Source organism: Scyliorhinus torazame, chromosome 21 (assembly GCF_047496885.1).
Source record: "Scyliorhinus torazame isolate Kashiwa2021f chromosome 21, sScyTor2.1, whole genome shotgun sequence".
Lineage (NCBI taxonomy): Eukaryota > Metazoa > Chordata > Chondrichthyes > Carcharhiniformes > Scyliorhinidae > Scyliorhinus > Scyliorhinus torazame.
Genome location: NC_092727.1, coordinates 67,607,968 through 67,624,427, shown reverse-complemented (window position 1 = coordinate 67,624,427; position 16,460 = coordinate 67,607,968). Strand labels below are relative to the sequence as shown.

At 56.1% G+C, this 16,460-nt stretch overlaps 1 protein-coding gene across 1 annotated transcript in view; it reads left to right on the top strand.

Annotated features, from left to right (window-relative positions):
• LOC140398334 (parathyroid hormone/parathyroid hormone-related peptide receptor-like) overlaps window positions 1–16,460 on the top strand; it is a 365,863-nt gene that overhangs the window by 248,064 nt on the left and 101,339 nt on the right. Inside the window, exon 12 of the mRNA XM_072486912.1 lies at window positions 2,018–2,159. Within this exon, the coding sequence (XP_072343013.1) occupies window positions 2,018–2,159 (142 nt within the window). The remainder of the gene's footprint in view (window positions 1–2,017; window positions 2,160–16,460) is intronic.

The window sequence follows — 16,460 nt, the reverse complement described above, 5'->3', positions numbered from 1 at the left end:
ACACACTCACACACACCCCAACACACTCACATCCCCCCAACACACACACACGCCCCAACACATTCACACACACCCCTACACTCACACACACCCCTACACACTCACACACACCCCTACACACACACACCCCAACACACTCACACACACCCCAACACACTCACACACACCCCAACACACTCACACCCCCCAACACACTCACACACACCCCAACACACTCACACACACACACACACACACACACCCCAACACATTCACACACACCCCAACACACTCACACACCCCCAACACACTCACACACACCCCAACACATTCACACACACCCCTACACTCACACACACCCCTACACACTCACACACACCCCAACACACTCACACACACACACACACACATGCCCCAACACATTCACACACACCCCAACACACTCACACACCCCCAACACACTCACACACACCCCAACACATTCACACACCCCCCTACACTCACACACACCCCTACACACTCACACACACCCCTACACACACACACACCTCTACACACTCAATTACACAAAGACGAGAGTAGGATGTAATCGAGGCTTTATTACACTGAGATGTGTGGCCTCCTACAGTAGCTGGCAAAATGGCTGCTGTACTGGGAGCACACATATTTATACACAGCCTACTGGGCGGAGCCAGCAGGCAGGGATCTATCCCCGTACCTGTAGTACAGGGCCTTACCGTAAAGCACCTATATCTGCATCCTCTATATACAATATATACATCAGTGGTGACTACCACACCCATACTCAAGTCCACAAACCTATACACAAGTACACAATCTCATAAACAAGTTCTGGGGCGACATTCTCGGACCCCCCGCCGGGTCGGAGAATCGCCGGGGGCTGGCGTGAATCCCGCCCCCGCCGGTTGCCGAAGTCTCCGGCACCGGAGATTCGGTGGGGGCGGGAATCGGGCCGCGCCGGTTGGCGGGCCCCCCCGCTCGATTCTCCGGCCCGGATGGGCCGAAGTCCCGCCGATAGATTGCCTGTCCCGCCGGCGTAAATTAAATCACCTATCTTACCGACGGGACAAGGCGGCGCGGGCGGGCTCCGGGGTCCTGGGGGGGGCGCGGGGGGGTGCCCCCACGGTGGCCTGGTCCGCGATCGGAGGCCCACCGATCCGCGGGCGGGCCTGTGCCGTGGGGGCACTCTTTCCCTTCCGCCTCCGCCACGGTCTCCACCATGGCGGAGGCGGAAGAGACTCCCTCCACTGCGCATGCGCGGAAAACTGTCAGCGGCCGCTGACGCTCCCGCGCATGCGCCACCCCGAGATGTCATTTCCGCGCCAGCTGGCGGGGCAACAAAGGCCTTTTCCGCCAGCTAGCGGGGCAGAAATTCCTCCGGCGTCGGCCTAGCCCCTCAATGTTGGGGTTCGGCCCCCAAAGATGCGTGGCATTCCGCACCTTTGGGGCGGCGCGATGCCCGTCTGCCGCCGTTTTGGGTGCCAGTCGGCGGACATCGCGCCGTTTCCGGAGAATTTCACCCCAGGTTTCTGGACTCTGTGCTCTGGGTTCTGAACTCTATGAATCAAAGAACATAGAATCCCTACAGTCATGTCTGCACCGACCCTCTGAAAGAGGGCCCCCACCTAGGCCCGCTCCCCCGTAACCCCACCTTAACCTTTTGAAAATTAAGGGGCAATTTAACATGGCAAATCCACCTAACCTGCACATCATTGGTCTGTGGGAGGAAACCGGAGCACCCGGAGGAAACCACGCAGACACGGGGAGGACGTGCAGACTCCGCACATTCATCCAAGGCCTAGTCCCTGGTGCTGCTAACCACTGCTACCATGCTGCCTGTGCCCTGGGCTCTCTGCTCTGGCCTAGTTCCTGGTGCTGCTAACCACTGCTACCATGCTGCCTGTGCCCTGGGCTCTCTGCTCTGTCTGTGATGATAGAAGCTGCAACTTCCACTTGGTGTGCACTCTGCCATTTTGCTGTTCTCTCTGTCTTTCAATTTGTTTTGTTTCTCTTCCAGAAAACTGCTGAAATCCACACTTGTACTCATACCGCTCTTTGGGGTCCATTATGCGCTTTTCATGGCAATGCCATACTCTGCTGTGTCAGGGATCCTTTGGCAGATCCAAATGCATTATGAGATGCTCTTCAACTCCTCTCAGGTAAGACTCTGAATTTTGGATTTACGCCACTGATTATTAGCTCGAGATCTGGGAACTAAACTCTGGGTTCTGAGCGCTGGGCTCTGGGATCTGGGTTCTGGGTTCTGGGCACTGAGCTCTGGGCAGTGGGCTCTGGGCGCTGGACTCTGCGGTCTGGGGACTCGGCACTGGGCACTAAGGTCTGGGGTGTGGGCGCTGGGCACTGGGTTCTTGGTGCTAGCGCCTGGATGCTGGGCACTGGGCAGCGCGGTAGCATTGTGGATAGCACAATTGCTTCACAGCTCCAGGGTCCCAGGTTCGATTCCGGCTTGGGTCACTGTCTGTGCGGAGTCTGCACATCCTCCCCGTGTGTGCGTGGGTTTCCTCCGGGTGCTCCGGTTTCCTCCCACAGTCCAAAGATGTGCAGGTTAGGTGGATTGGCCATGATAAATTGCCCTTAGTGTCCAAAATTGCCCTTAGTGTTGGGTGGGGTTACTGGGTTATGAGGATAGGGTGGAGGTGTGGACCTTGGGTAGGGTGCTCTTTCCAAGAGCCGGTACAGACTCGATGGGTCGAATGGCCTCCTTCTGCACTGTAAATTCTATTCTATGACTGGACTCTGAACTCTGGAATGTGGGTCTGGGTTCTGATTGCTGACACTGGGCTCTGAGCTCTTGGTACTGGCATCTGGGTGCTCGGCAGTGGGCTCTGGGGACTGGACTCTGGGCTCTGGGTTCTGGGCAATTGGCTCTGGGCGCTGGATTCTGGGCTCTGGGTGCTAGGGTCTGGGCACTGGGCTCTGCGCACTGGTCTCTGGGCACTATCTCTGAGCACTAGGGTCTAGGTTGTGGGCTCTGGGTGCTGGACTTTGGACTCTGTCTCTGGGCTTTGGGCGCTGAGCTCTGGGTTCTTGGTGCTAGCGTCTGCCTGCTGGGCACTGGGCTCCGGAGATTCGATTCTGGACTCTGGCTGCAGGGCACGGGGCTCTGGGCTCATGGCTCTGGGCTCTGGGCACTGGACTCTGGGCTCATGGCTCTGGGCTCTGGGCACTGGACTCATGGCTCTGGGCACAGGGGAAGGGCTCTGGGCACTGGGCTCAGGGCTCTGAACATTGGGGTCTGGGTACTGGGCTCAGGGTTCTGAACACTGGGGAAGGCCTCTGGGCACTGGGCTCAGGGCTCTGAGCACTGGGCTCTGGGCATTGGGCTCAGGGCTGTGAGCGCTGGTGAAGGCCTCTGGGCACTGGGCTCAGGGCTCTGAGCACTGGGCTCTGGGCATTGGGCTCAGGGCTCTGAGCGCTGGTGAAGGCCTCTGAGCACTGGGCTCAGGGCTCTGAGCACTGGGGAAGGCCTCTGGGCACTGGGCTCAGGGCTCTGAGCGCTGGTGAAGGCCTCTGAGCACTGGGCTCAGGGCTCTGAGCACTGGGGAAGGCCTCTGGGCACTGGGCTCAGGGCTCTGAGCGCTGGTGAAGGCCTCTGAGCACTGGGCTCAGGGCTCTGAGCGCTGGTGAAGGCCTCTGAGCACTGGGCTCAGGGCTCTGAGCGCTGGTGAAGGCTTGTGAGCACTGGGCTCAGGGCTCTGAGCGCTGGGGAAGGCCTCTGGGTACTGGGCTCAGGGCTCTGAGCGCTGGTGAAGGCCTCTGAGCACTGGGCTCAGGGCTCTGAGCACTGGGGAAGGCCTCTGGGCACTAGGCTCAGAGCTCTGAGCACTGGGCTCTGCACCCTGGACCCTGGTCTCTAGACGCTGGGTGCTAGGCTCCGGGTCTGGACTCTAGAATCTGGACTCTGGCCGCTGGACTATGATCTGGTCACTAATGTCTGGGCATTGGCCTCTGGGGGCTGGACTCTGACCTCTGGGGTCTTTACGCTTGGCACTGGGTTCTGGACTCTGGGGCTTGGAATCTGGACTCTGAGATCAGAACTCTGGCCTATGGGCCCTGGGCTGTGGTTGCTGCACTCTACGCTCTGGACTCTGGCCTCGTGGTTCTGGGATCTGGGATCGGGGCTCTGGGCTCTGGACTCTGGACTCTGGACTCTGGGCTCTGGCCTCTGGACTCTGGGCTCTGGGCTCAGGGTGATGGATGCTGGGCCCTGGGATCTGGGCTCTGGGTGATGGATGCTGGGCTCTGGGCTCTGGACTCTGGGTGATGGATGCTGGGATCTGGGCTCTGGGTGATGGATGCTGGGCTCTGGGCTCTGGGTGATGGATGCTGGGCCCTGGGATCTGGGCGCTGGGTGATGGATGCTGGGCTCTGGGCTCTGGGCTCTGGGTGATGGATGCTGGGCACTGGGATCTGGGATCTGGGCTCTGGGCTCTGGGCTCTGGACTCTGGACTCTGGGCTCTGGGTGATGGATGCTGGGCCCTGGGATCTGGGATCTGGGCTCTGGGCTCTGGACTCTGGACTCTGGGCTCTGGGTGATGGATGCTGGGCTCTGGTCTCTGGGTGATGGATGCTGGGCTCTGGGCTCTGGGCTCTCGGTGATGGATGCTGGGCTCTGGATTCTGAGTAATGGATGCTGGGCTCTGGGCTTTGGGCTCTGGTGATGGATGCTGGGCTCTGGGTGATGGATGCTGGGCTCTGGGCTCTGGGTGATTGAAGCTGGGCTCTGGGCGATGGATGCTGGGCTCTGGGCTCTGGTGATGGATGCTGGCCTCTGGGCTCTGGTGATGGATGCTGGGCTCTGGGCTCTGGGTGATGGATGCTGGGCTCTGGGCTCTCGGTGATGGATGCTGGGCTCTGGGTGATGGATGCTGGGCTCTGGGCTCTGGACTCTCAGTGATGGATGCTGTGCTCTGGGTGATGGATGCTGGGCTCTGGGTGATGGATGCTGGGCTCTGGGCTCTGGACGCTGGGTAATGGATGCTGGGCTCTGGACTCTGGGCTCTGGACTCTGGGTGATGGATGCTGGGCTCTGGGTGATGGGTGATGGATGCTGGGCTCTGGATTCTGGGTGATGGATGCTGGGCTCTGGGTGATGGATGCTGGGCTCTGGGCTCTGGGTGATGGATGCTGGGCTCTGGGCTCTGGGTAATGGATGCTGGGCTCTGAGTGATGGATGCTGGGCTCTGGGCTCTGGGTGATGGATGCTGGGCTCTGGGTGATGGATGCTGGGCTCTGGGTGATGGATGCTGGGCTCTGGGTGATGGATGCTGGGCTCTGAGCTCTTGGTGATGGATGCTGGGCTCTGGGCTCTGGGTGATGGATGCTGGGCTCTGGGTGATGGATGTTATCACCAAGGAGGTAGTGATGGGCAAGCTAATGGGGCTAAAGGTTGACAAGTCTCCTGGACCTGATGGAATGCATCCCTGGGTACTAAAAGAGATGGCTAGTGAAATTGCAAATGCACTAGTGATAATTTACCAAAATTCACTAGACTCTGGGGTGGTCCCGGCGGATTGGAAATTAGCAAACGTGACACCATTGTTTAAAAAAGGAGGTAGGCACAAAGCGGGTAATTATAGGCCAGTGAGCTTAACTTCGGTAGTAGGGAAGATGCTGGAATCTATCATCAAGGAAGAAATAGCGAGGCATCTGGATGGAAATTGTCCCATTGGACAGACGCAGCATGGGTTCATAAAGGGCAGGTCGTGCCTAACTAATTTAGTGGAATTTTTTGAGGACATTAACAGTGCGGTAGATAACGGGGAGCCAATCGATGTGGTATATCTGGATTTCCAGAAAGCCTTTGACAAGGTGCCACACAAAAGGTTGTTGCATAAGATAAAGATGCATGGCATTAAGGGGAAAGTAGTAGCATGGATAGAGGATTAGTTAATTAATAGAAAGCAAAGAGTGGGGATTAATGGGTGTTTCTCTGGTTGGCAATCAGTAGCTAGTGGTGTCCCTCAGGGATCAGTGTTGGGCCCACAACTGTTCACAATTTACATAGATAATTTGGAGTTGGGGACCAAGGGCAATGTGTCCAGGTTTGCAGACGACACGAAGATAAGTGGTAAAGCAAAAAGTGCAGAGGATACTGGAAGTCTGCAGAGGGACTTGGATAGGCTAAGTGAATGGGCTAGGGTTTGGCAGATGGAATACAATGTTGACGAATGTGAGGTTATCCATTTTGGTAGGAATAACAGCAAAAGGGATTATTATTTAAATGATAAAATATTAAAACATGCTGCTGTGCAGAGAGACCTGGGTGTGCTAGTGCATGAGTCAGAAAAAGTTGGTTTTCAGGTGCAACAGGTGATTAAGAAGGCAAATGGAATGTTGTCCTTCATTGCTAGAGGGATGGAGTTTAAGACTAGGGAGGCTATGCTGCAATTGTATAAGGTGTTAGTGAGGCCACACCTGGAGTATTGTGTTCAGTTTTGGTCTCCTTACTTGAGAAAGGACGTACTGGCACTGGAGGGTGTGCAGAGGAGATTCACTAGGTTAATCCCAGAGCTGAAGGGGTTGGATTACGAGGAGAGGTTGAGTAGACTGGGACTGTACTCGTTGGAATTTAGAAGGATGAGGGGGGATCTTATAGAAACATATAAGATTATGAAGGGAATAGATAGGATAGATGCGGGCAGGTTGTTTCCACTGGCGGGTGAAAGCAGAACTAGGGGACATAGCCTCAAAATAAGGGGAAGTAGATTTAGGAGTGAGTTTAGGAGGAACTTCTTCACCCAAAGGGTTGTGAATCTATTGAATTCCTTGCCCAGTGAAGCAGTAGAGGCTCCTTCATTAAATGTTTTTAAGATAAAGATAGATAGTTTTTTGAAGAATAAAGCGATTAAGGGATATAGTGTACGGGCCGGAAAGTGGAGCTGAGTCCACAAAAGATCAGCCATGATCTCATTGAATGGTGGAGCAGGCTCGAGGGGCCAGATGGCCTACTCCTGCTCCTAGTTCTTATGTTCTTATGATGGATGCTGGGCTCTGGGCTCTGGACTCTGGGTGATGGATGCTGGGCCCTGGGCTCTGGGTTATGGATGCTGTGCCCTGGGCTCTGGGTGATGGATGCTGGGCTCTGGGCTCTGGAATCTGGGTGATGGATGCTGGGCTCTGGGCTCTGGATTGTGGGTGATGGATGCTGGGCTCTGGGCTCTGAAATCTGGGTGATGGATGCTGGGCTCTGGGCTCAGGACTCTGGGTTATGGATGCTGTGCCCTGGGCTCTGGGTGATGGATGCCTGGCCCTGGGCTCTGGGCTCTGGGTGATGGATGCTGGGCTCTGGGCTCTGGACTCTGGGTGATGGATGCTGGGCTCTGGGCTCTGGACTCTGGGTGATGGATGCTGGGCTCTGGGCTCTGGTGATGGATGCTGGGCTCTGGGCTCAGGACTCTGGGTGATGGATGCTGAGCTCAGGGTGATGGATGCTGGGCTCTGGGCTCTGGGCTCTGGGTGATGGATGCTGGGCTCTGGGCTCTGGACTCTGGGTGATGGATGCTGGGCTCTGGACTCTGGGTGATGGATGCTAGGCTCAGGGTGATGGATGCTGGGCTCTGGGCTGTGGTGATGGATGCTGGGCTCTGGGTAATGGATGCTGGGCTATGGGCTCTGGGCTCTGGGTGATGGATGCTGGGCTCTGGGTGATGGGTGATGGATGCTGGGCTCTGGGCTCTGGGTGGTGGATGCTGGACTCTGGGTGATGGATGCTGGGCTCTGGGCTCTGGGTGATGGATGCTGTGCTCTGGGCTCTGGACTCTGGGTGATGGATGCTGGGCTCTGGGTGATGGATGCTGGGCTCTGGGCTCTAGACTGTGGGTGATGGATGCTGGGCTCTGTGCTCTGGGTTATGGAGGCTGGGCTCTGGGCTCTGGACTCTGGGTGATGGAGGCTGGGCTCTGGGTGATGGAGGCTGGGCTCTGGGCTCTGGACTCTGGGTGATGGAGGCTGGGCTCTGGGTGATGGAGGCTGGGCTCTGGGCTCTGGGCTCTGGTGATGGATGCTGGGCTCTGGGCTCTGGGTGATGGATGCTGGGCTCTGGTGATGGATGCTGGACTCTGGGTGATGGATGCTGGGCTCAGGGTGATGGATGCTTGGCTCTGGGCTCTGGGTGATGGATGCGGGGCCCTGGGCTCTGGGTGATGGATGCTGGGCTCTGGGCTGTGGACTCTGGGTGATGGATGCTGGGCTCTGGGCTCTGGACTCTGGTTGATGGATGCTGGGCTCTGGACTCTGGGCTCTGGGTGATGGATGCTGGGCTCTGGGTGATGGGTGATTGATGCTGGGCTCTGGGCTCTGGACTCTAGGTGATGGATGCTGTGCTCTGGGCTCTGGTGATGGATGCTGGCCTCTGGGCTCTGGGTGATGGATGCTAGCCTCTGGGCTCTGGGATCTGGGCTTTCTGCTCTGGACTGTGTGTGTGTGTGTGTGTGTGTGTGTAGGAGTGTGGGAGTGTGTGTAGTGGTGTGTGTGAGTGTGTATAGAGACGTGTGTGAGTGCGTGGAGCTCTGGACTCTGGATTCTGGGCCCTAGCTCCAGGCTCTGGACTGTGTATGCGTGTGTGTGTTTGAGTGTGTGTGTGTAGGGATGTGTGTGTGAGTGTGTGTAGGGGTGTGTGTGAGTGTGTGTGGGGTGTGTAGAGCTATGGACTCTGGATTCTGGGCCCTAGCTCTAGGCTCTGGACTGTGTATGTGTGTGTGTGTGAGTGTGTAGAGCTCTGGACTCTGGGCCCTGTGTGCTGGGCATTGGACATTGGTCTCTGAGCTCTGGGTGATGGACACAGGACGCTGGGCTCTGGGCTCTGGGTGCTGGACGCAGGACACTGGGCTCTGGGCGATGGATGCTGGGCTCTGGGTGATGGACGCTGGGCTTGGACACTGGTCCCTGGGTGATGGACGCTGACTCTGGGTGATGGATGCTAGACGCTGGCTCTGGATGATGGATGCTGGGCTCTGGGTGATGGACGCTGGGCTCTGGATCATGGACGCTGTCACTGGGTGACGTACGCTGGACGCTGCCTCTCGATGATGGACGCTGTGCTCTGGGTGCTGCTATCTGGGCTCTGGGTGATGGACGCTGGCTCTGGGCTCTGGGTGATTGACACTGGACGCTTGATGCTGGGCTCTGGGTGCTGGATGCTGGAAGCTGGTCTCTGGGCTCTGGGTGATGGACACCGGGCTCTGGGATTCTGGGCTCTCGGTGATGGATGCTGGGCTCTGGGCTCTGGGTGATGGATGCTGTGCCCTGGGCTCTGGGTGATGGATGCTGGGACCCGGGCTTGGGTGATGGATGCTGGTCCCTGGGCTCTGGGTGATGGATGCTGGGCCCTGGGCTCTGGGTGATGGATGCTGGGCTCTGGGCTCTGGGTGATGGATGCTGGGCTCTGGGTGATGGGTGATGGGTGATGGATGCTGGGCTCTGGGTGATGGATGCTGGGCCCTGGGCTCTGGGTGATGGATGCTGGGCTCTGGGTGATGGATGCTGGGTTCTGGGCTCTGGGCTCTGGACTCTGGGTGATGGATGTTGGGCTCTGGGTGATGGATGCTGGGCTCTGGACTCTGGGTGATGGATGCTGGGCTCTGGGCTCTGGGCTCTGGGTGATGGATGCTGGGCTCAGGGCTCTGGGCTCTGGACTCTGGGTGATGGATGCTGGGCTCTGGACTCTGGGTGATGGATGCTGGGCTCTGGGTGATGGATGCTGGGCTCTGGGCTCTGGAATCTAGGTGATGGATGCTGGGCTTTGAGCTCTGGGTGATGGATACTGGGCTTTGGGTGATGGATACTGGGCTCTGGGTAATGGATACTGGGCTCTGGGTGATGGGTGATGGATGCTGTGCTCTGCGCTCTGGGCTCTGGGTGATGGATGCTGGGCCCTGGGCTCTGGATGATGGATGCAGGGCTCTGGGCTCTGGGTGATGGATGCAGGGCTCTGGGCTCTGGGTGATGGATGCAGGGCTCTGGGCTCTGGGTGATGGATGCTGGGCCCTGGGCTCTGGGTGATGGATGCAGGGCTCTGGGCTCTGGGTGATGGACGCTGGGCTCTGGGTGATGGATGCTGGGCCCTGGGCTCTGGGTGATGGATACTGGGCTCTGGGTACTAGGCTCTGGGTGATGGGTGATGGATGCTGTGCTCTGCGCTCTGGGCTCTGGGTGATGGATGCAGGGCTCTGGGCTCTGGGTGATGGATGCAGGGCTCTGGGTGATGGGTGATGGGTGTTGGGCTCTGGGATCTGGGATTTCGGCTGTGGACTGTGTGTGTGTGTCGGGGGGTGTGAGTGTGTGTATGGGTGTGTGTGAGTTTGTATAGAGATGTGTGTGAGTGTGTGTGAGTGCATGGAGCTCTGGACTTTGGATTCTGGGCTCTAGCTCTAGGCTCTGGACTATGTATGCGTGTGTGTTTGAGTGTGTGTGTGTAGGGATGTGTGTGTGAGTGTGTGTAGAGGTGTGTATGAGTGTGTGTAGGGGTGTGTGTGAGTGTGTAAAGCTATGGACTCTGGATTCTGGGCCCTAGCTCTCGGCTCTGGACTGTGTATGTGTGTGTGTGTGAGTGTGTAGAGCTCTGGACTCTGGGCCCTGTGTGCTGGGCATTGGACATTGGTTTCTGAGCTCTGGGTGATGGATGCTGGTCTCTGGGTGATGGACGCTTGGTTCTGGACACTGGGCTCTGGGTGATGGACGCTGGGCTCTGGGTGCTGTACACAGTACGCTGGGCTCTGGGTGCTGGACGCAGGACGCTGGGCTCTGGGTGATGGGTGGTGGGTTCTGGGTGATGGACGCTGGGCTCTGGACACTGGGCTCTGGGTGATGGACGCTGGACGCTGGGCTCTGGATGATGGACGCTGGCTCTGGGCGATGTACGCTGGACGCTGCCTCTGGATGAAGGACGCTGGGCTCTGGATGCTGCGATCTGGGCTCTGGGTGATGGACGCTGACTCTGGGCTCTGGGTGATGGACACCGGGCTCTGGGCTCTGGGCTCTCGGTGATGGACGCTGGATGCTAGGCTCCGGGTGATGGCTGCTGGACCCTGGGCTCTGGGTGATGGATGCTGGGCCCTGGACTCTGGGTGATGGATGCTGGGCCCTGGACTCTGGGTGATGGATGCTGGCTGCTCGGCTCTGGGTGATGGAAGCGGGACGCTGGACTCTGGGTGATGGATGCTGGGCTCTGGGTGATGGATGATGGATGCTGGGCCCTGGACTCTGGGTGATGGACGCTGGGCCCTGGGCTCTGGGTGATGGATGCTGGGCTCTGAGCTCTGGGTGATGGACGCTGGGCTCTGGGTGATGGATACTGGGCCCTGGGCTCTGGATGATGGATACTGTGCCCTGGGCTCTGGATGATGGATACTGGGCCCTGGGCTCTGGATGATGGATGCTGTGCTCTGGGTGATGGATGCTGGACTCTGGGTGATGGATGCTGGGCTCTGGGTGATGGATGCTGGGCTCTGGGCTCTGGACTCTCGGTGATGGATGCTGTGCTCTGGGTGATGGATTCTGGGCTCTGGGTGATGGATGCTGGGCTCTGGGTGATGGATGCTGGGCTCTGAGCTCTTGGTGATGGATGCTGGGCTCTGGGCTCTGGGTGATGGATGCTGGGCTCTGGGTGATGGATGTTATCACCAAGGAGGTAGTGATGGGCAAGCTAATGGGGCTAAAGGTAGACAAGTCTCCTGGACCTGATGGAATGCATCCCAGAGTGCTAAAAGTGATGGCAAGGGAAATTGCAAATGCACTAGTGATAATTTACCAAAACTCACTAGACTCTGGGGTGGTCCCGGCGGATTAGAAATTAGCAAACGTGACACCACTGTTTAAAAACGAGGTAGGCAGAAAGCGGGTAATTATAGGCCAGTGAGCTTTACTTCGGTAGTAGGGAAGATGCTGGAATCTATCATCAAGGAAGAAATAGCGAGGCATCTGGATGGAAATTGTCCCATTGGACAGACGCAGCATGGGTTCATAAAGGGCAGGTCGCACTGAACTAATTTAGTGGAATTTTTTGAGGACATTAACAGTGCGGTAGATAACGGGGAGCCAATGGATGTGGTATATCTGGATTTCCAGAAAGCCTTTGACAAGGTGCCACACAAAAGGTTGTTGCATAAGATAAAGATGTATGGCATTAAGGGGAAAGTAGTAGCATGGATAGAGGATTGGTTAATTAATAGAAAGCAAAGAGTGTGGATTAATAGGTGTTTCTCGGTTTGGAAATCAGAAGCAAGTGGTGTCCCGAAGGGATCAGTGTTGGGCCCACAACTGTTCACAATTTACATAGATGATTTGGAGTTGGGGACCAAGGGCAATGTGTCCAAGTTTGCAGACGACACTAAGATAAGTGGTAAAGCAAAAAGTGCAGAGGATACTGGAAGTCTGCAGAGGGACTTGGATAGGCTAAGTGAAAGGGCTAGGGTTTGGCAGATGGAATACAATGTTGACAAATGTGAGGTTATCCATTTTGGTAGGAATAACAGCAAAAGGGATTATTATTTAAATGATAAAATATTAAAACATGCTGCTGTGCAGAGAGACCTGGGTGTGCTAGTGCATGAGTCAGAAAAAGTTGGTTTTCAGGTGCAACAGGTGATTAAGAAGGCAAATGGAATGTTGTCCTTCATTGCTAGAGGGATGGAGTTTAAGACTAGGGAGGTTCTGCTGCAATTGTATAAGGTGTTAGTGAGGCCACACCTGGAGTATTGTGTTCAGTTTTGGTCTCCTTACTTGAGAAAGGACGTACTGGCACTGGAGGGTGTGCAGAGGAGATTCACTAGGTTAATCCCAGAGCTGAAGGGGTTGGATTACGAGGAGAGGTTGAGTAGACTGGGACTGTACTCGTTGGAATTTAGAAGGATGAGGGGGGATCTTATAGAAACATATAAGATTATGAAGGGAATAGATAGGATAGATGCGGGCAGGTTGTTTCCACTGGTGGGTGAAAGCAGAACTAGGGGACATAGCCTCAAAATAAGGGGAAGTAGATTTAGGACTGAGTTTAGGAGGAACTTCTTCACCCAAAGGGTTGTGAATCTATGGAATTCCTTGCCCAGTGAAGCAGTAGAGGCTCCTTCATTAAATGTTTTTAAGATAATGATAGATAGTTTTTTGAAGAATAAAGCGATTAAGGGATATGGTGTTTGGGCCGGAAAGTGGAGCTGAGTCCACAAAAGATCAGCCATGATCTCAATTGAATGGTGGAGCAGGCTCGAGGGGCCAGATGGCCTACTCCTGCTCCTAGTTCTTATGTTCTTATGATGGATGCTGGGCTCTGGGCTCTGGACTCTGGGTGATGGATGCAGGGCTCTGGGTGATGGATGCAGGGCTCTGGGCTCTGGGTGATGGATGCAGGGCTCTGGGCTCTGGGTGATGGATGCTGGGCCCTGGGCTCTGGGTGATGGATGCAGGGCTCTGGGCTCTGGGTGATGGATGCAGGGCTCTGGGCTCTGGGTGATGGATGCTTGGCCCTGGGCTCTGGGTGATGGATGCAGGGCTCTGGGCTCTGGGTGATGGACGCTGGGCTCTGGGTGATGGATGCTGGGCCCTGGGCTCTGGGTGATGGATACTGGGCTCTGGGTACTGGGCTCTGGGTGATGGGTGATGGATGCTGTGCTCTGCGCTCTGGGCTCTGGGTGATGGATGCAGGGCTCTGGGCTCTGGGTGATGGATGCAGGGCTCTGGGTGATGGGTGATGGGTGTTGGGCTCTGGGATCTGGGATTTCGGCTGTGGACTGTGTGTGTGTGTCGGGGGGTGTGAGTGTGTGTATGGGTGTGTGTGAGTTTGTATAGAGATGTGTGTGAGTGTGTGTGAGTGCATGGAGCTCTGGACTTTGGATTCTGGGCTCTAGCTCTAGGCTCTGGACTATGTATGCGTGTGTGTGTGAGTGTGTGTGTGTAGGGATGTGTGTGTGAGTGTGTGTAGAGGTGTGTATGAGTGTGTGTAGGGGTGTGTGTGAGTGTGTAAAGCTATGGACTCTGGATTCTGGGCCCTAGCTCTCGGCTCTGGACTGTGTATGTGTGTGTGTGTGTGAGTGTGTAGAGCTCTGGACTCTGGGCCCTGTGTGCTGGGCATTGGACATTGGTTTCTGAGCTCTGGGTGATGGATGCTGGGCTCTGGGTGATGGACGCTTGGTTCTGGACACTGGGCTCTGGGTGATGGACGCTGGGCTCTGGGTGCTGTACACAGTACGCTGGGCTCTGGGTGCTGGACGCAGGACGCTGGGCTCTGGGTGATGGGTGGTGGGTTCTGGGTGATGGACGCTGGGTTCTGGACACTGGGCTCTGGGTGATGGACGCTGGACGCTGGGCTCTGGATGATGGACGCTGGCTCTGGGCGATGTACGCTGGACGCTGCCTCTGGATGAAGGACGCTGGGCTCTGGGTGCTGCGATCTGGGCTCTGGGTGATGGACGCTGACTCTGGGCTCTGGGTGATTGACACTGGACGCTTGATGCTGGGCTCTGGGCTCTGGGTGCTGGAAGCTGGTCTCTGGGCTCTGGGTGATGGACACCGGGCTCTGGGCTCTGGGCTCTCGGTGATGGACGCTGGATGCTAGGCTCCGGGTGATGGCTGCTGGGCCCTGGGCTCTGGGTCATGGACGCTGCGCCCTGGGCTCTGGGTGATGGATGCTGGGCTCTGGGTGATGGATGCTGGGCCCTGGGCTCTGGGTGATGGATGCTGGATGCTGGGCTCTGGGTGATGGATGCTGGATGCTGGGGTCTGGGTGATGGATGCTGGGCCCTGGACTCTGGGTGATGGATGCTGGGCCCTGGGGTCTGGGTGATGGATGCTGGGGTCTGGGTGATGGGTGCTGGCTGCTCGGCTCTGGGTGATGGAAGCGGGACACTGGGCTCTGGGTGATGGATGCTGGGCTCTGGGTGATGGATGCTGGGCCCTGGGCTCTGGGTGATGGATGCTGGGCCTTGGGCTCTGGGTGATGGATGCTGGGCCTTGGGCTCTGGGTGATGGATGCTGGTCTCTGAGCTCTGGGTGATGGACGCTGGGCCCTGAGCTCTCGGTGATGGATGCTGTGCTCTGGGTGATGGAAGCTGGACTCTGGGCTCTGGACTCTCGGTGATGGATGCTGTGCTCTGGGTGATGGATTCTGGGCTCTGGGCTCTGGGTGATGGATGCTGGGCTCTGAGCTCTTGGTGATGGATGCTGGGCTCTGGGCTCTGGGTGATGGATGCTGGGCTCTGGGCTCTGGGTGATGGATGCTGGGCTCTGAGCTCTTGGTGATGGATGCTGGGCTCTGGGCTCTGGGTGATGGATGCTGGGCTCTGGGTGATGGATGTTATCACCAAGGAGGTAGTGATGGGCAAGCTAATGGGGCTAAAGGTAGACAAGTCTCCTGGACCTGATGGAATGCATCCCAGAGTGCTAAAAGAGATGGCGAGGGAAATTGCAAATGCACTAGTGATAATTTACCAAAATTCACTAGACTCTGGGGTGGTCCCGGCGGATTAGAAATTAGCAAACGTGACACCACTGTTTAAAAAAGGAGGTAGGCAGAAAGCGGGTAATTATAGGCCAGTGAGCTTTACTTCGGTAGTAGGGAAGATGCTGGAATCTATCATCAAGGAAGAAATAGCGAGGCATCTGGATGGAAATTGTCCCATTGGACAGACGCAGCATGGGTTCATAAAGGGCAGGTCGCACTGAACCAATTTAGTGGAATTTTTTGAGGACATTAACAGTGCGGTAGATAACGGGGAGCCAATGGATGTGGTATATCTGGATTTCCAGAAAGCCTTTGACAAGGTGCCACACAAAAGGTTGTTGCATAAGATAAAGATGCATGGCATTAAGGGGAAAGTAGTAGCATGGATAGAGGATTGGTTAATTAATAGAAAGCAAAGAGTGTGGATTAATAGGTGTTTCTCGGTTTGGAAATCAGAAGCTAGTGGTGTCCCTAAGGGATCAATGTTGGGCCCACAACTGTTCACAATTTGCATAGATGATTTGGAGTTGGGGACCAAGGGCAATGTGTCCAAGTTTGCAGACGACACTAAGATAAGTGGTAAAGCAAAAAGTGCAGAGGATACTGGAAATCTGCAGAGGGACTTGGATAGGCTAAGTGAATGGGCTAGGGTCTGGCAGATGGAATACAATGTTGACAAATGTGAGGTTATCCATTTTGGTAGGAATAACAGCAAAAGGGATTATTATTTAAATGATAAAATATTAAAACATGCTGCTGTGCAGAGAGACCTGGGTGTGCTAGTGCATGAGTCAGAAAAAGTTGGTTTTCAGGTGCAACAGGTGATTAAGAAGGCAAATGGAATGTTGTCCTTCATTGCTAGAGGGATGGAGTTTAAGACTAGGGAGGCTATGCTGCAATTGTATAAGGTGTTAGTGAGGCCACACCTGGAGTATTGTGTTCAGTTTTGGTCTCCTTACTTGAGAAAGGACGTACTGGCACTGGAGGGTGTGCAGAGGAGATTCA